At 40.1% G+C, this 20,497-nt stretch overlaps 2 protein-coding genes across 3 annotated transcripts in view; one reads left to right on the top strand and one right to left on the bottom strand.

The window, feature by feature from the left end:
• LOC114656012 (taste receptor type 1 member 1-like) overlaps positions 1–10,569 on the bottom strand; it is a 28,691-nt gene extending 18,122 nt beyond the window's left edge. The window contains exon 1 of one of the 2 annotated variants that reach the window (XM_051930424.1): positions 10,164–10,569. In XM_051930424.1, the coding sequence (XP_051786384.1) occupies positions 10,164–10,180 (17 nt within the window). In that variant the 5' untranslated portion in view covers positions 10,181–10,569. The remainder of the gene's footprint in view (positions 1–10,163) is intronic. The other variant, XM_051930425.1, reaches the window with a different exon arrangement.
• Positions 10,570–15,016: 4,447 nt separating this feature from the next.
• odad1 (outer dynein arm docking complex subunit 1) overlaps positions 15,017–20,497 on the top strand; it is a 16,705-nt gene continuing 11,224 nt past the window's right edge. The window contains exons 1-5 of the mRNA XM_028807373.2: positions 15,017–15,160; positions 15,461–15,539; positions 17,965–18,061; positions 18,745–18,934; positions 19,340–19,462. Of these exons, the coding sequence (XP_028663206.1) occupies positions 15,473–15,539; positions 17,965–18,061; positions 18,745–18,934; positions 19,340–19,462 (477 nt within the window). The 5' untranslated portion in view covers positions 15,017–15,160; positions 15,461–15,472. The remainder of the gene's footprint in view (positions 15,161–15,460; positions 15,540–17,964; positions 18,062–18,744; positions 18,935–19,339; positions 19,463–20,497) is intronic.

Raw genomic sequence — 20,497 nt, 5'->3', positions numbered from 1 at the left:
GCAGGGATGCAAAGTCTTCAAAGCCTGCAGGCAGAACAGACCACACTGACATCACCTCACAACTATTAGAAAGAGATACCTGAAGAAAGCTAGGGAGCTGCAGGCAGGGCAAGACAGTGCTCCACGCTAGAAAGTTTTGCTGAGCTGACATCGGAAAGTTGTAAAGGGATGTCTGGAGTGGGGCAAGCATTGCAGCCAGAAGAAGGTCAAAGGAGTAGATGTGTGGTCAAGTGGGGGCGCTGGGCCCCACAATTATGCAATATGCCCTGGAAGAGCTAATATAGTTTACGTAAGATAGAGATGCATCAGAGGGTCGATGTAGGATTCCCTTGTTTCACACTTAAATAGGAAATCATAGAGACAGCTTCTTAAGAAATGTATTGTATGCTGCCACCTATCAGCGAAATTGTCACCATGTCTCCCTTTTAGTAGTGTTGCAGGCACACCTTGCATCTGCTGGTTTGCTTGCACACTAGCATCCTTCAGATCTTGGGTTATTCCTTAGACATCATTTCCTTTCTCTACTACTACTCTGCTACATAGGGATGCCATTTCAGAGGACTCTGTCTGAGAACAAGCTTTAGTAACCCCTAATGGCACTCGTCTTCAATCACCTGCATGAAGAATTGCTCTTCCCACTTCCGGTGTGTTGCTTATACTCCTTTGGAGATTTTATGCAGGAACTTCTGTTCCATTTCCATACTGAAATATTTACTTTTTGTTTCTTTTTTTAAACTTGCCCACTTGCCTGCCTACACATTCTATCTATCCTTTTTCAAACCCTCTAAGCATTATCACATTTAAAAAAAAAAACTTTAAAATACTGAAAAGGTTTTGTCACTTTCAGTTACCAGTAAATAAAGAAATATGCGGAAAATGTCTTGGAATATTGCCGTCCTCAGAAGATCTGTGACATGGCATGTTTCAGCAATGACCCGGTTCAACTGTGACCTGGCGTGTTAACAGGCATCAAGTCCACCCGAGTCGTTTTAAAGCATACTCATCTCTTTAACTACGCTCATGCAAGTGGGGAAGGATTGCAAGGTTCTGCAGTCCTAGGCAAGGAATCAAGGAAGAGTATGACCTAATCCTGTAAGTTTAATTGACAAGTAGGGACGCACATTTGTAATCACATTCCATGATCTACACTCGACCCGCTTTGATTAATCAGTACCCATTAATCGTTAAAAAGATGCACCTTGTTTCAATAATACAAAATGCAAGAATGCATTACTCAGAAATAGTTTTATTAAAGGTGCATTATATATTTAAGTGTTAGTTTTAATGTGAAACAAAAACACTAAAATGATTTTCTTTGGAAACATCTGTAAGTTCTCGAGACTCGGTCACACAGCACCGATGTTGAGATTGTGCTCAGGTAATCACTCGCTACATATAAATGCACCAAGGACTACAACGTGTAGCGTAGGAAATGAATGTGTTACCGTGGTTATCTATGAATAGAGGGGCTTCCCGTGGAATTCAGGGTCGTTTTGATTTGGCGTAGTCGCATTAACACGTGAAGGTCTCTGATCCTATCGAGTTCGTGTACATTTGACCCCAGTGTCGCCTCCTGATTTCACGCATGCTCAGTGCCAAACAGTGTACAGAGAGACTATAACTTAAGCGCGCAACCGCTTGCTGTGCTTTTTGCTCCCGCACAGCCCCACTTGCACTCAAAATCTGGGAAATCTCAACAGCCAGTTAACTTAACCTATATATGTGTGATGATCTCGGAGTAAAATCCACTTTGACATGGGAAAAAGATGCAAATTCCCCGTGCGTAACAAACCAGGTACTGCACTAGAACTCGAAAGCAACAGGACTTACCACCACGCTAATGAGTCACCTTGTGAAAAATCAAATAAGTTCAACACTTTTTCACATCTAGCTGGGTAAACAACATACTGGGGAAACAAATCCCCACGTCTCAGCCATCACGGTGGAAAAGAATGCTCCCTCTTTTATGACAAGGCGTGGAGCGGGGTAAGAATATAGCAGTTGAGAGAATACGGCTTCAAAGCTCTTTGAATGCGTATTCATCCGTTTAATCACCAGGTTTCAACTCCGCGTGTTGTATTAAGGAGAAACAAACACAACTCCAACTGCGGATATGAGCTTCCCTAATGACAGGCAGCTATAGTGATAAGAAGATGATATAGGTTACTGTCTACTAGATTTTTAAAGAGATTAATCTATCCAGTGTATATTTTTACAAGTAACAGACAAGGGGGCATGCATTTCCGCTGTACGACCCCAGCTTTGGATATCAAGGTTTTCTCCAGTTTGAAATAGGCATGGGAGACATGAAAATGCCTGCAAGTTCTTCTTGTTAAATTTTCATAGCATATCCCAGTTGTGGCAAAGAGATTTCCCTCCATCTTAAGGCGTTGGGGATGGCATGTAAGAAATCAATAAAACAGAAGGAAAACTGCCATAAAAATGTTTTTAAGGGCTTGGAACCACGTGTAATCCGTATCTTGTAATAGCTTGTCTTTAAATGTCTTTGTATTATTGATATTTACAACGTTTATATCATATTTTACATGTACGTTTGTTATTGAGATCTCAAAGAATTAACTGTGCTGCTAAAAGAAAATATACGCGCCAAACTGGCTTCAGATAAATACGAAAGCTATGAACCGCACAGTGAAAAAAAAAAGGGATAACTCTTATCTCGTCTTATCTTGTCTGAAAACAGCGAGAGATAAAGTGGCCCGATTTTGGATTTAACTCTTTAGATGCACGTTAAATCCCACAGTTCATTGATGTAGATAAGCGATCGAATGTGCCAGGTTTACCAGTGCATTAAAATAGTGAACCCACATTGGACTGCATAAACTTCACATGTACTCAATACGTGAAATATGAATTCCTTTCGTAACTTGTGTGAATAAGAAGCTGCGAGCTAGTAAGTAGATGGCTAACTAACGTCATTTCCTTTTACTATAAATTAGTGCAGTGGTTAGCGGTGCTGCTTCGCGGATTTAACAATCTGGGCTTGAATGCATAGCCTGCTTTTATAAACTTGCCAATATCCATTTCTGTGGACTGTAACTGTGTGAGGAAAACATCAGACTGTTCAGTGATATGTCCTGTTTCCAGAAAATGATGTACAGTAGCACGCGATTGCATTTGGTGCTCATCTGAATGTATGAGGAGCACACGCAGTATTGGCCGGTGCGACCTTAAAGCACCTGGTGCACAGGCTATGGTAAGTGGTGGGCACGAGATATATACATGGTGGGCATGAGATTGTAAGTTGTACGCACTAAATTGTTTCCCAGGAAGAAAAAAACACCATATCTCCTCAGGTGCTCCGTACGAGTGAGCAAACGAATATCTGTAAACAAAGCACGTACCCAAACCCTTACCCCCCAAGCCTAATCTTAACCATAGTGTAACGGGGTATGCGATGGGCATTTCGTGACTGACGTTCTGAGAAGTACCTGACATACGTCACAGGTATTGCAAGCTTCAGTTAAACCCATCTCCTACCATCCCACACTCCTTTAATAAATAAAAGCCCAGCCGTCTGCTTTTTTATATCACCGCGCTACAAGAGCTGGAAGTGACGTCAAACTGAAGCGCCAAAGCCTTGGTAAAGGCGTAATTAGGTAGCCCCGAAGCGCACTTTTGTAATATTTTAATGTAACTTTATCTCGTACGTACGTGAAAACATCTCGTACGTACATTAAAGTATCTTGTACGAACGTAAAAGTATCTCGTACGTACAAGATACTTTCACGTACGTACGAGACAAGGGTTGTCCCAAATTTTTTTTCACTGTGCGGTTCAGAGCTTCCGTAGATAAAACTGAATACTTTCTGAAAAGTATAGTGTGAGCTTCCAAAGACAGAGCACCGAAGGACTAAAGTCCACAAGTAACCTTAGAATGCAGATTTAAACGCGGTAATGTACGCAGCAAAAGGCAAAGCAACCGGCTGCGCATACCCATTATCCACGGGCAAGACGGAGTCGAGCACGGAACAGGAGTGAAATGAAGAGAAACCCAGAATTATAAACAATCACGGCTTTGCACGCCCGCCTCAAAAGTGAAGGGCTCTGTATTCTACGGACGCGTATCTTCAGAACACCTGTTCATGAGGTTGGCCGAAATAGTGGGTACAACGCTTCATTTTGTTATGACCCGCTTTGTCTACCCTCTCAGCAAGCCTGACACTTTTTTTGTCTTAATATTTTATGTCTGCAGTACCACCGAATTTATTTGTCAATCATTATCTATATGGTGGCATGTTATTGACACACTTTGTACCTCTTGCCTGTCAGTCGTGAAGCGAACCTACTCACTGTAGCTAACTGGATTTTCATCTCGAGATTTTCTGTGAAATACCTGAAGGTAAATATTTAGCTTCTGAAAGTCTTAGCCGTCAACCACGCTGACTGGTAACTTGTTTTCTACCATTATCGATGCCCTCCGTGAGATTTCGTCTCATCGACGGGCTTTTCAGCCTTCCTTGTTAGTGCTGCAAATTAAGTCGGTTTCTTCAGTTCGCTCTCGCACGATGCAGACATGTCTTCTGGGTGGTAGGGCATTGTGGATGTGCTTTGCATTTTCGCCTAATATTACCAAGTTTGCAGTCGGCATCGTCACCCTTTCTCTAGAAATGCTCCCAAACAGACAGTTTACATCGCACGTTTCACTTTCGTTGAAGGCGCCTGTTCGTTTTCCGGATGTTAAACGATCTTACGTGTAACTCAAATACTGCCATCATGTGTCTGTTTAGGTAAGTAAAATAAGCCTGTAGCAGGCAATGGGAAACAGTGGAGTATTTATACTTCCCTATGCAAATTTAAATTAAGTAATAATATCACAGCCTAGCTTCAATACAGAATGGGATAACTGGTTAGGAATTTTATATATTTGACTGTGTAAAGGTACTCTAGTTTAACCTCAAACCAGAAGTGTGCCCCACTAGAAAAGCTCCATTGTAGAATTATGTGGTCATCCAAAGTAGATATTTATTCAATCGCCTTTCACTGTACATTATTGAAGAAATGTTACTTTTGCAACCCCTTAATCACTTTTCAGTCCCAGCAAAAGTGGCCTTATTAAAAGAGGCAACGTGTCAGAATCTACAGGGTGCTCAAAATAAGCTCATTCACAAACACCTTAAATTTTCTTATACAGTATTCTTGTTATTCTTACTAGTCTGTCATGGTGTAACTCCGTAATACTGAACTTTGTTGCAGCTGATGATTATATTTTGCTATGTATTCTAGAATGGAAGGGCTGAGGATAGCAAAATTAATTGATATACAGCCATTATGTTTCATGGCTGATACAAAAAAAAACGCATAAAAGAAAATACATTCACAAAGGTAAGGATTTTACCAAGTCTATTTCCAGCCATGCTCTTTCCAGCCAATGCTGTGCATGCCACTTTGCAAAACTGAAATCTCTTACAACAATGTACAGCAGGGGACACTTTGGGAAAGTAAGTTAGCCATGATGACTTTTACCCTGTTAGAGCCTCTATAGAGAGTCCATTGGAGTGGACCTGACACATAGCCAAAGAACTGGATATGTACTGTATGTGGCAATTCTATTTTTTTTTTAAATGTGGAGGTTGTATAATAAATCCCAGACTAAATCCTAGGAACTCTGCTTAACATCTGTATCTTTGAAAGATCTTTTTCAAAAGTAGCACACAGCCATTCTAGTGAAAATACACTAACAGGTCTGTGCAGATTAATTTGCCGAAAATTCATTAAATCTGGGAGGATTCAATGGGTCTTCCATAATTATTGTGTAACATCTTCAAGAGGCTCCTGCACGGACCATTTTTATAGTATTTATTTTATAAAAGATGCAGGACATGCCTCGCAGTTAGAAGACCCGGGTTCGCTTCCCGGGTCCTCCCTGGGTGGAGTTTGCATGTTCTCCCAGTGTCTGCGTGGGTTTCCTCCGGGCGCTCCGGTTTCCTCCCACAGACTTGCAGGTTAGGTGCATTGGCAATTCTAAATTGTCCCTAGTGTGTGCTTGGTGTGTGTGTGTGTGTGCGCGTGCGTGCCCTGCCTGGAATTTGTTCCTGCCTTGCGCCCTGTGTTGGCTGGGATTGGCTCCAGCAGACCCCCGTGACCCTGTAGTTAGGATACAGCGGGTTGGATAATGGATGGATGCAGGACATAAATTATACTTTAAGTTGAATATTGCATTGTGATGTGTATGTCTTACTGTTTTTTTTGCTAGAGTTATACTGTCACTTGTTTTTTGTGCAACTTAGTTTTTGATTTCTTTTGTTGTATTTGTTTTAATTAGACAAATTTTAATGTACAAAGGGTAGTAACCTGTAAAATTTAGAGGCAGCTCACTTGAATATAAAATTCTGAAACCTTCTTAATATAGTTCAATAATGTGGAGGTTGCAGCCCATCCTAATCTGAAAGCCAGTTTGTTGTTGGGCCCCTTCATGCAGGGTTGCCTTCAAATCATCAATCAATCTATCACACATGACTTGGGAATATAAAAGAAACACTAGCATACACAGAGAAACAAAGAGAAGCACAGGGAGAATGTGCAAACCCCACACAGGCAGTGACAGGCAGGATTCAAACCCGGCATGTTGGGTCTGTCAGACAGCATTACTAACCACTGTCTACCCTAGCTCACTTTACTTCCTGAAAATAAAAATTCACTTCCCAAGTGCTTCGAGGTCTTCAAAAGTACAGTACATATACAATTTCTTTAAGTGAACTAAGTGGACTAAACACTAAATGTACCTATTCTTATATAATAAACGTCTTTCGCTGAAGTGTGTCTGTCTGTCTGGCCCTGAAGTGCGAGGGTACAGCATGAAGCTCAAAGAGCCAGCAGAAGAAAGATGTACGAGGCTACAGTATGAAGCTAAAAGAAAGCGACTCCGTTGCCAAAGTGAAACCACCAAGGAAAGACAAATGAGAGAGAAACTTGCTTAGCCACTGATAGACAAAGGGGGCGAGCACGTCCGCAAAACAAAACTACCAACTCTGCATTTCAATTTTTTTTTCTGACAATTTCAAATTTTTTCTAGGAGCCCGGGCTTTTTACAGCGCAGGCTTACACAGCTAGTTGTTCTATAAAGTTCTTGCCAGAAAAAGGCTGAAAACACTTCACACATTTACAGTATGAATGTAATGCAGCTAAAACACAAAATGCCATACAAAGTATACAATTTGTGACAAAGAAAGGAATTGCACCCAAAAGAACTGGTGGAGTCTGAATAAATCTCAACACGGAAGTGTAGCATAGTCAGTTATGAAAATGATTAGATTTGTTTGTCCATTAGATGCTGCTAGAGAGCTTTGGATCATGATGGCGTCAAGACATTTGTACTGACCTTTAAAGAAAACTAAGAAGATGCCATAATGACTCATTCATTAGCCATTTATAAACAACTGAGTAAGACTGACAGAAGAAGAATCATTGATACTGTATATATGAAGTCATTCTGAAGTGTTAATGTTAAAAATAATTGCAAGGAGGATATCATGCATATTGGGAAGAACCCTGTAACACTATCACAGAATATCTACGATTGCCATTTGTTGATTGGTAAGTGCATTTGATGGTACAGCAATGGTTCAAGAGACAGCAGAAACTTGGTCTAAATGAGAGGCCTGTGCAATAATGAGGTCTGCTAGATTTCAGCTGGTTGCAGAACAAGACATTTGGAACAATGTGAATCTGATAACATTCATGGTGGACTATATACTGCAGTGCTAGACATTATATTTACTATAAACCATAAGCTGCCTTTCAACAGAAGAACCTCATACCAGCTATAAAGTTTATAGGTGGCAACATTATGATTTAGATAGAGTCTGGGTAGCATGATGTCTCGGAGTCAGCCATGAATTCCACAGTGTAAAGACTTGTCTATAATCACAAAGTTGATGCTAAATTGAAAACAAAAATCTTGCAAGAAAACAATGATTAAAAACACAAATTCATAACAGTGTGTTGAAAAAAAAAAGAAATGGGGAGTTTAGGATTGTTAAATTCAAAGCCTAGAATTAATCCAACCATCCTTCAGTTTTCCTTTTTTTTAATATTTTATTAATTTTATTAGAATCAAACAACAATCCATACAAGCAAGTCAAGTTTAACAAAAACTAGGTTCAAAATATTCCATTCTCTTTCGCTTATCCGAGATCGGGTTGTGGGGGCAGCAGCTTGAGCAGAGATGCCCAGACTTCCCTCTCCCCGGCCACTTCTTCTAGCTCTTCCGGGGGAATCCCAAGGCATTTCCAGGCAGCCGAGAGACATAGTCCCTCCAGCGTGTCCTGGGTCTTCCCCAGGGCCTCCTCCCGGTTAGACATGCCTGGAACACCTCACCAGGGAGGCATCCAGGAGGCATCCTGATCAGATGCCCGAGCCACCTCATCTGACTCCTCTCGATGCGGAAGAGCAGCGGCTCTACTCTGAGCTCCTCCCGGATGACCGAGCTTCTCACCCTATCTTTAAGGGACAGCCCAGACACCCTGTGGAGGAAACTCATTTCAGCGGCTTGTATTCACAATTTCGTTCTTTCGGGTCACTAACCATAGCTCATGACCATAGGTGAGGATAGGAACATAGATCGACTGGTAAATTGAGAGCTTTGCCTTTTGGCTCAGCTCCTTTTTCACGACGACAGACCGATGCAGAGCTCACATCACTGCAGATGCCACACCGATCCGCCTGTCGCTCTCCTGCTCTATTCTTCCCTCACTCGTGAACAAGATCCTGAGATACTTGAACTCCTCCATTTGGGGCAGGATCTTGCTCCCAATCCTGAGAGGGCACTCCACCCTTTCCCGGCTGAGAACCATGGTCTCGGATTTGGAGATGCCGATTCCCATCCCAGCCGCTTCACACTCGGCTGCGAACCGATCCAGAGAGAGCTGAAGATCACAGCCTGACAAAGCAAACAGGACAAACAACATCATCTGCAAAAAGCAGTGACCCAATCCTGAGCCCACCAAACTGGACCCCCTCAATGCCCTGGCTGCGCCTAGAAATTCTGGATGAATGGATGGAATGATGGATGGTTCAAAATAAATCAACCCCCACCCATGTATCCTTCCATTTTCCTAACCTGCTTATTCAGGGCAGTGTTGCAAGGCAACAGGAGCCTATCCCAGCACTCACTGGGTGCAGGGCAGGAACAACACCTGGACAGCGCACCAGCTCACTGAAACCCTATTGAAAATATCTGAAGGAACCAGAAGCAGCCTGCATCAGGGAAAAAATCCTCAGACATCAGTGAAACAGTTCTATACAGACTAGTAAATATTTCTTTCAGTACAACTGACAGAAATGTATCTCTGCCAAATGTTCAGACCTATCTGTTACATTAACACAACATTCTCAATCCTACATAATCAAATTGAGGGTCACTGGGAGCAGGGCCTATAGCGGCAGCATTACAAGCAAGGCAAGAACTAGTCCTGGACACGATACCAGTCCATCACATGAACCACTCTCGCAACTGGCAGTTTAGAAATCCCAATTACCTTAACACAAACATCTTTGCAAGAGATCCTAATGAGAAACACGAAGAACATGCAAATCCACACAGACACAACTGGACATGGGATTCAAGCCTACAGGGATCAATCCTGGAGGCAGCAGCACCAACCACTGCAGTAATCTGCAGGATTTGTCCATCTTATATATAAATGTATACGCATGTGTCTGTCTGTCTGGCCCAGAAGTGCGAGGCTACATCATGAAGCTCAAAGAGCTGGCAAGGCGGCCCCAAGTTAACAAGTTGTAAAAAGAAAGAAAGCGACTGTCGCCAAAGTGAAACCAGCAAGGAAAGACAAACGGAGAGAGAAACTTGCTTAGCCGCTGATTGACAAGGGGGGTCGAGCACGTCTGGAAAATGAAACCCCTGACTCAGCATTTCAATTTTTTTTCTGACGATTTCAATGGTTTCTAGCAGCCCTGGCTTTTTACAGCATGGGCTTTCACAGCTAGTATTATATAAATAGCAACTAAACTGAGGACAAAAATACACACACCACCACATATATCCATCCATCTACCCATTTTCAAAGCTGCTTAATCCAGCAAACCTAATCCTGAAAGCATCAGGCACAAGTGGCATTTATAAACATTAAAACAAACGTGTATATGTATGAATATTTTCAGACCAATTTAGTATGATTCAGGCTCACAAAGGGCTGAAGACCATCCTGGCAGCACTGAGTTCAAGGCAGGAACCTTCCTAGGCCAGGATTTTAGCCCATTGCAAACACTTTCCCCAATCTTTTGAATCTTGATGCATATAAAATTAACAAAAAGGCACTGGGAGAATAAAGCATGGCCCATGTTACACTGTTTTTCTGTATTCGTTTTTCCAATAATATAAAATTCAAACATAAGCTCTATTCCAAATTTACTAGTATTATTACCCAGTATTTGCTTAGCTTTTGGTCTTTGAACTCTTCTCATTGATGTCTACTATGCAATTGAAGTTCGCACACCGAGTGGTGTCCTCTTTTTAAGGCCGCTAATCACGTAAATCGACACTCTGCAGTGAGACTACAACTCTTTAAAATGTCCGTGCACCGCACCAATCCCTTGAAGGGGCAGGGCTGGATTTATATGAAAAGAGGCCCTAGGCTATTCCACTTATGAGGCCCTTTCACCTTCCATTTTTAAGTTTGTAAATTACATGAGGGATAATAAAATTTTGCTAACAATTTGAATGTAGGCCCCTCTTGATCTTGAGGCCCTAGGCTGAAGCCTAGTTAGCCTATTGGAAAACCCGGCCCTGTGAAGGGGCTAAACATCTAAACATGAGCGTAAACATGGAGAAAAGATGCAAACATCTCAGCAGACACACTAGCAGTTTAGTAATCTTTGTTCTTAATCTGGCCACCCCCCATTTTGCTTTGACATCTTGCGCAACACATATAATTACAAGTGAGACGTATGCAAAGCTTCAACTCCCCTTGCGTTGCCATATTTCTTTTTAACATGCCTTTGAATTTTGTTACACACCTTGTAAGATGATAGCCCTCCCCGCGGGTGCCACCTGCGAGTATTTCCCGCTCACTGTCGAACTTGTAATTCGCACCTGCGCATAAATGACCCTCTAAACAGCCACATACCCACAACCCCCAGCATGCGCCCGCATCGCCGTACAGGAAGGGATCAGCGAAAGTAGTAGCGTATTTATCAAGCGCCTCACAGTGGGAAAACGTTCCTAACTGGTTCAAAGATAAAAGACTGACGCAAATTTGGCCCAACACTAAGAAGCAGAAGCAAAAGCATTTTATCAATGTTTCAACTTTAGCATTATCATCTAGCGAGGAGCTACCAGAAGATGGCGTTCAGGCAGAAACGGGCCGCACAGCTTAAAATTTGAGAAGAAAATTTTGGAAACGCTGGACAACTGATATATATATAGAGAGAGAGGGATTTAATAATATTCATAACAAATCTTGAACGCCACGTCATACCTCCAGCCATGCGGAGAAGCCAACCGTTGTCAGCCAAATGAAGGTGTAATGTTACGTGTAAAATAGAAGCTTTGCAGTAACGATGGTTTTCTCGAATTTTCCATTAAATTTGGACGCCCATACAATGCGTGACGTAATATACAGATCTAGATATTCAGAGACAGCATATTACCTTGAAGATAAATGGAAGAGTGATTGACACACAGGTTTGGTAAACGTCGTATGCCACGAAACCCTGGAACATTTCAGTTATATTTTACAAGCCTGGGAAGATTCAAGAAGGCAGACGGAGACTACTGGATGAGTAATGCTTTGCAGTAGACAAAGGGGTATTATTGAGAGAGGCAGTGCAGGGCAGGGCCCAGTGGAATACTAGAAGAGAGAATGTGACTTCAGAATCAGCACAAAAATAGCTGTGGCAAATTTCATTATCACTGTTACTTTATGAGGCATTTTTTGTGGCTATAATAGCATGAAGGTGATTCATCTGAAAGTATGGCTGTAGATCACCCATCCATCCATTTTCTAAACCCACTTTATCCTGTGGTTGCAGGGAACCTGGAACCTATCCCAGCATTCGGTGTGCTTCTCTGTCTTTCCATCTTGGTGCTCATTACTTCATAATTATTGTTTGCACCCATGAGCACCTGTGTGCGATATTGCTTGTAGTTCACATGTGCATGCTCATCCAAACTTGGGGAAGTGATCTTTATGTGTGTGCCATCAATCACACCAACAGCTCCAGGAAAACTTGCAATTTGCAAGAATCCAGTTTACTTTTACTTTTTTTTTTTTTTACTTTTACAGTTTACTTTTTTTTTCTTTTTTTTTTTACTTTTTTTTTACTTTACCTCACATGGAGTGGTGGGCAATATTACTTCACACATTGTAAGGGCATTTAAAGTTTGTTGCAAAATTCAAGAAAAAGGTGGTTGTGACATGCCCCATTCATCACTATTGCAAAACTTCATTTTCCCAGTGGCCAAAAAATGTAACATTACCAAAACTTTAATTTCAGCTGACAACTCTTGTCTTCTCCATATAGACTGATCATGTGATGCACAAAATTTGCTATAAAGTTAGTTCCGTCTGTGTCAAATCAATATGTTTTCAAGATTCATTTTTACACAACATTTCAAAAACATTCTGCTTTTCCCAGAATGTGTGTGCAAATTTCTAGGTGAACGCCATCTTATGTCAGTTCCTAGCATGTTAGGACAGCTCACAAGCTCTCCAAAATGCAGGTACAGTTTTGAGTAGTTTCCTAAATAAGGAAAAGTTATTAAATGCTTTACTCCTACTCCTAAGGGTAGGACCAAATTTTTGTCATTCTGAGAGCTCTGAGCCCGATTAGAACCATTTTCCTACTGTGAGACACATGATAAATATGGGCACAGATCTCTCATTAGTATCTAACCAATTTCTCCTAAATAGGTTTGTGCCTCCTGTTCAATCTAAAAAGCAGAAAAAAAACAGCAAGAAGTAACATAGACTATGCATGCGACTATAACACAGACTACACAGTTGCATGTTGTGTCAAACTTTTTTGAAATGTCACAGTGAGAAGACTGGCAGATTTTTCAGAAGGGATGTACAAAAGTAACACGCCAAGCATTTCATATTGAACACTTTGTGTTTAATAAAGACTATTTTCATTCACCTATTCTAAGTTTGCAAACAGGGAAACTTACCACATCTGTCTGAATGGCTACTTAGCCACAGTTACAGATGTTTTAGCTGAGCCTGAGAGGGGCTTGAAAAAGTATTAGGTTTTGTGCAATGTTTGAGTCCGTTATTTTACATACAATTTCAGGTTTGGGCCGGGTTTGGGTTTATTTTGTAAGAAATGAAAATGAATTAGATTATCTTACGTTTTATTTTTTTATATTAAAAGTAATATTTACATTTTGTATGCTTATTTACTTGTTCTCTCTCTTTGTACAATATGTGTAACAATAAACAGTTTCTCAATCATCCAAAGTGTACTCTATCTTGATGAAAGTCAAATGCATAAGACAGAATGCTAATATACATCAAAAACTGGTACTAGGTAATTATTTTTTCTGGTTCCAGCATATTTGCACAGAAATATACTCTTCACAAGAAAAAAACATCTTTGATTTGATGTGTAATCATGTGAACTCCTGCTCTTCAGATGTAGCGAGACTGCATGTATTTTGGTGGGGTTTTTTTTCCATTGATATCAGGAAGATATCAGGACCTGGAGATTTTAGTCTCAACCAATGCTGTTTCTTATTTGGACTCCTGCTTTAAAGCTGAGCTGTTAGTTTCCAGTTTTATTTGTATATATATCCATCCATCCATCCATTTTCCAACCCGCTGAATCCGAACACAGGGTCACGGGGGTCCACCGGAGCCAATCCCAGCCAACACAGGGCACAAGGCAGGAAACAATCCTGGGCAGGGTGCCAACCCACCGATTTGTGTATATATATATATATATATATATATATATATATATATATATATATATGTATGCTGTATGTATATGTGTGTGTGTGTGTATTTTGTGTTTAAATCCAAATATGATAAACTTTACATGCCACACATTTACAGGACAAAGCAAGCATTTGTGTGTTGGATGGTCAAGAAATCTTTTTGCTTTTAAATATTTTGTTTCTTTTAACGTTCTGATTATTAAAGCTATAAGCACCTAAATTGGTAACAGTGAAATAGTTGTCCTCTGCCATTCCATGTTGTTTGAACTGGCATCTATTGTGTTCACTATTAATTGTCATTTACTGAATATAAGTAAGAGGGCAAATTGCACAGAAAAAGCAATATAAACAGGAATTGACAAGTTTAAACCATTGAAAGAAATTGCAAAAGTAAAATAATTCTTATACACAGTAATACGAATTTCTGAATCCAAAGTATGAGTAGGACAAAAGGAGAGATACAGTAAATGTAACACGACTCATTGATTGTGAATTGGAATAAATACCTACAGCCATAATGAACACTCAGGACTGGACTTGAGAATCGCTGCTCTAATATAACCAATCTTATAAACTGAGAATAAAAGCGTGGTAAGTGTAATGCAATGTTTGAGGTACTAGTGTCTAATTAGTGTCATTTACTGTACAGAGAAAGTGGGTTAAATACGTGGCCCTTATTAAATGTCTTACTATTTGTGGCAAAATAAACATTCCTTATCACACTGATTTTAAATTCGAGATATGTAATAACTCTAATATCAAGGAAGGGTATAAATGCAGTCTGTTTAAAGTAAATGCCTGGATCAAAACTAAAGATGCCTCTTTAAAAAAAAAAAAAAAACTCTTAATAATAAGTAATTTTCCTATAGTGTAACTACTGCACGACTCCAAAGCCTGTTTTACACCTCAGTTCTTGCTTGTAAATAAAAAGTATGTATTTAATACACGGCATAATGATTTACGGTATCTACAGTATGTAATGCTTCCGCAGCGCAGTGCCATGCGGCGCCAAATGTAAGACAGCAACAAACCGTTCTGCAACCAGTTACGAAAGTGAGGAACTCTGATTGGGTAAAAGGAAAAAATCCCGCCTCCTGGACTGTTTGCCGAAACTGGCTGGCTAAACTGCTCCCTCCCCCTAGAGACGGTTACTAACAACTACGCTCTAAGCGCAAGGCAACCAGCGCTAAAGATCTGCGACTAAGCTTCACTGCGAAACAACAGGAGAGAAAGAATTCAACAGAATTGGTAACGCTAGAAATAACAATAATAAATAATAATAATTATATGAAGAGAATTATCAAGAAGCGAAGCGTGGTGTCCAAAAGACTAGACAACACGGCTAGGGCTCGGTGTAAAACACATTAGAACAAGTGACAGGACTGTAGAGGGTTAAAGTAAGGTAACTTGTAAGAGGCTATACCAGAAAAAAAGTACAGTGCGAATCAGAGAAAGAACTGGAAAGAAGAGCACTTAAAACGTGTATCTAGTCAGACAAAGTCCACCATCACCTTTGACAGTAACGCAGAACCCGTTTGTCACCCACAGACCAGCAGGACAATGCCTCGGGGACGGTCTGCAGTGAGTGTGAACTCAGACAGCAGCGAAATGGACGCGGATGGCATAGGTATGGTTTCGTCGCAGGTGTCTTTTTCTTAATATTGCTTCACCTCTGGTGATCCTAGTTTCTTATTATGCATTAATTCATCCTAGAAGGTGAGGTATTTTGCAGACTAAGCTGTTTTCAAGAAGAGGCGTGCCTGTGATGAGAGCCTGTCTGGGCAGCTACCTAGTGGTATTTTTAGTGAGTTTCATATATTTGTAATTCAGTTTTGCCTCTAGGAGAGCATATTTTAAAACAGCAACAATTCCCAACAATTTGCTACAAAACATTTCCAGTTAGATGTGTATTTCATCACTCTCCACTTCTATTATTAAGGATTTAAAGTGTTTTAAACTCTTTCAGCCTTTGCTTGGTGTGTGCAGTAACTTTTCCTACTTTACTGAATTAATGTAAACTACTTCTGTCTCTCATGATTAGTCTCACCATTGAGAATTAATCAGGATCTGTGTACTTATCATGCTTTATTGTGGCAATATACTTCCAGGGGCAAAGTTGCAATCAGAGTGGCACAAGCTAGGGAATGGCTCATTCAAAGACACAGGAAAGAAAAAGAGATCCACACTTCTACACATGTGTTACAACACATCTCAGCACACTACTTTGGACAGAAGTTGTATGCACCACATGTTAATGCTCTCATGGTTAATACTTTATAAGTAGAGCCATGGCAAATCTTAGTAAAACTCCTTCAGGTAAAACATTTGGCAGGGGACAGACCCCTCTTGCAAAAGGTGGGAAGCTTCAGTCCTACACAGGAAGCAGCCAGCCTGGAAGCTGCCTTGAAACATTGGCTCTTTAAAAGTTGCTCAGACTCTCCTTTTGGGCATCCTAAGGTGCTAATAAAATGGTGGCCAAGTAGCACTAGTGATTCTTGGGGTTCATGGGGTTTACAGACCCCATTAGTATTGAATTTAGAGCAAAGTGACAATCTTCTAACAAACTAGTCTGACTGATAAATATTGGGATTCAGAAGAGCTATAAATTTGTTTACGATATGTTCTTCGTTTATTGGTCTGTGACTTGGGTGTTAATTGTATTTGATTAACATGACCATACTGGGAATTGTTCCCAATAGAATAAATGTGTATGCACAGTAGCTCAATCCCATTATGATTACTCTATACAACTATTTCAGTCCTAAAGCACTTTATTTGAACAGCACTTCACACCTTACTGATATACTTTTTTATACAGTGTGGTTTAGTAGTTTTGACTCATTAACCCTTGACAATTCACATAAGTTACTTGTAAAATGTTAAAACACCTCAATTATGGCTCTGTGAAGTATCTTGTAGACATTTTCATTATAGTAAAGGTTATTTATTTGTAAGTGACTTGGTCATGATCATGCAAGGAACCATGATTTAGATGAAATTTACTATTTTTGTTGCTTCATCTCATCTCTCCATCCATTAAGGTACACTCTCTAGTTCTATTTTTCATAAATCTATAGAGAGATGAGTCTGTCTGGGGGAGTATTTTCTAGGATGAATGTGGGGGATTTGTCATTCTTTTTATACCTATTAAAGAAATTATTGACAAATTTAGTGGTTTCATAGTCTCAGACTTCCAGCGAAGATTCTGCAGTGCCTGTTTAGATGTTTTAATTCTAAAAGTTTCCTTTTCTGGAAAATCTTTAACAGCCAGTGTTCACATTGTATGGTAGCTTTCACACAGAAAACTAACTAAAATGCATCTTGCATGTTTAACAGGTAAAAAAAATGGGTTGTTTTATCTTAACTGAGGCACACATGTGGGATGTGAGACAAAGACACATAATGATAAATCCATACTTGTTGCAAGAAACATCAGTGCTTGTTGTTTTTGGTTACATAAATAACTGTTGTTATTTATTTATTATTATATTGTGTGTGTGTGTGTGTATATATATATATATATATATATATATATATATATATATATATATATATATATATATATATATATATATATATATATATATATATATATATATATATATATATATATATATATATATATATATATATATAATTTAAATATATATATATATATATATATATATATATATATATATATCATATATATTTATATATTTATTCGAACTGCTATTTGAAACCCATGTGGAAGCCATTCTCATCTTTGGTCTTATGAGCACTGTGTCCTTAGGCGTTGATCACATATTGTATTAATTTTCTCTTATACTCTTTCTAGTTCCTGCTTTGTACCTGATACTACCCAGTGTGGGTAACCCCTATAATTGAAAAAGTGGTTTCTAAAAATAAATGGATGATCCTTGATCACTTTATGTGCAATTTGTATCAAACTGACAATGTCACTTTCCTCCACTTTGCACTTAAAAATGAAAGACAACGGTTCTGGGTTCACTGAGTGTTTTCGTTTGTCTTTCCCAATCACTTTTCCCTGATAACATACTTTTTATTGTCAGAGGCTGAATTGTCAAAGCTTCAGCGGCAGCTCCGGATCATGGAAGGCGATCGGCAGGCCTATGGAATCGAGACCCAGGAAGCTGTCAGGAGGCAATTGTGAGCGTTGTCTATATATTCTGTATTGCTTAGAAAAGTTTATGTGTGTTTGTGCATGTGTGCAAACACACAAAAACCATTGTTGCACTGTTCATTCTTTTTTAGTAGAGTTGGCCATGTTTAAAAAACCTACATAGCTGTTTGGTAAAAAAAAGGAATTCTTTGTGCTTTTCTCATTTTTTCATATTCAGGTTTTAAGCAGATTTACAAATCACGCTGCGCTATAATAATGACAGCATATTTGGCAGCGATGATGTGAAGGAATTTTTCTGTTTGTGTGAACTTGAGTGCTAGTAAATGAGTCTTCCTGTCAGTGCACAGAGAAATTCTGAGAAATTCTTCCTACAAATGTAGTCCTTGGAATACTCCAAATTTAATGATGTGTCCTTTATGTAAAACCTCCTAAAACTGATAACACATTTTTAATACCTTAATGTGGCCAAAGAAGTCAGTAGTATCAAAGTTAATTTCATAATTTGCTTTTTTTATAAATAAGGGCAAAGTGAATAGTAAATATTCCTCAAATGTGTGTATAGTGAGGCAGGGGTACAAGGGAGCCTGTATGCTTTTTCAGAGTTGGTATTCATGTGATTTGGAGTGAAGAAGGATTATGATCTACTGTATCTGCTTGACTGTTTTATATAACTAGTTTTTTATTTGCCCCTTTATGTGATTGAATATAGAAGTGAGATTGAGAAATTGACACAGGAACATGAAGAATTGCAGAAGGACCTGCGCCTTTCAGCAAGCAATATAAACCGCCAGCGCGACCAGGAAAACAAGCAGACACTACGCAGCATGCTTGAATGCATAGATGACTTGGACAGGCAGCTGCAAGAAGAGAAGGCAACGTCCACTGACCTGGACCAGGAGGTATTGCTTGAAGTATTGCTTGAAGTATTGCTTGAGTGGTGGCTCTGAGGCTAAGGATCTGCGCTGGTATCCCAAAGGTTGCCGGTTCGAATCCCTGTCACTGCCAAAAGAGATCCTACTCTGCTGGGCCCTTGAGCAAGGCCCTTAACCTGTAATTGCTCCAGGGGCGCTGTACAATGGCTGACCCTGTGCTCTGACCCCAAGGGGTATGCGAAAACTAACAAATTCCTAATACAAGAAATTGTATAAGGCGAAATAAAGAACAAAAAAAAAAAAAGTACTGAAGAGTGGGGTCAACACAGCTGGCTTCTGGGGTTAATGTCTTCCCTGGACCTTGTGCTGAAGTATTATTCATCTTGCAAGGGCTGACCTTAGGACAATAAAGGTGGGCTTATTTTGTAACAGATCCGCATCTGGGAGAAAAAGGTGCGAGAGCAGAAGAAAGAGATGGGTGGCAGTCATGGAACAACTTATGCCAATGGTCAGCTACAGAAGACCAGGCAGACACTGGAAAACCGTCTTGACAAGGTGAGGCGTTGCTGGTAAAACTGACAGGGACTGATCACAAGAACTGTAGAAAGGGAGATCATAAAGTACAGATGCACAGTCATGTCAAGAGAGAATTTACGAGGGCTGATAAGGAGCATCTTGGCAGAGGAGGACTTGTAGAGTCTGATGATGAGTGTTGTGGGAGGAGATATAGTACAGTGGCAGATGTGGAGCTTAATGGGAAGGGAGTGTGCACATGCCACATGAGAAACATCATGATGAGACCAAAATTTACAAGATCTGATGAACAATATTCACGGTGGGTTGGGGAGACAGAAACAAAGTTTCATGGAATGTGACAGACAGACAGACAGACAGACAGACAGACAGACAGACAGACAGATAGATAGATAGATAGATAGATAGATAGATAGATAGATAGATAGATAGATAGATAGATAGATAGATAGATAGATAGATGCCAAGGAGAAATTGCAAGGCATGATGTGAAATATTATGGATGATAGAGTTTACAACACCAGATAACAAGTGACAGGAGATGAGAGAGATTACAAGGTCATATAAGAATTTTCAGTAGAGGAAAAAACTTATGCAAAGCCAAGGAGATGAAAACATACTTTGGGTGGGGAGCATTATTGGAAGGGGAAACTTGCCAGGGTATGCAAGAAGAGAAGAGAAATTACAGGAGGAAAGACACAATTAGGTTATACTAATACTTACGCAGAGTGGTGGTTCTGAGGCTAGGGATCTGTACTGGCAATCAGGAAAAAAGGTTGCCAGTTCGAATCCCGTAAATGCCAATAGGGACTTTGCTCTGTTGGCCCCTTGAGCAAGGCCCTTAACCTGCAATTGCTGAGCGCTTTGAGTAGTGAGAAAAGCGCTATATAAATGCAAAGAATTATTAATTATTATTATTATATTGACAATAGTAATCTGGGGCGGCATGGTGGCACAGTGGGTAGCGCTGCTGCCTCGCAGTTGGGAGATCTGGGGACCTGGGTTCGATTCCCGGGTCCTCCCTGCGTGGAGTTTGCATGTTCTCCCCGTGTCTGC

This window comes from Erpetoichthys calabaricus, chromosome 8 (assembly GCF_900747795.2).
Source record: "Erpetoichthys calabaricus chromosome 8, fErpCal1.3, whole genome shotgun sequence".
In the NCBI taxonomy this organism is placed as follows: Eukaryota; Metazoa; Chordata; class Cladistia; order Polypteriformes; family Polypteridae; genus Erpetoichthys; species Erpetoichthys calabaricus.
Note: the sequence above shows the minus strand (reverse complement) of the source record. Positions and strands in the feature narration are given on the sequence as shown.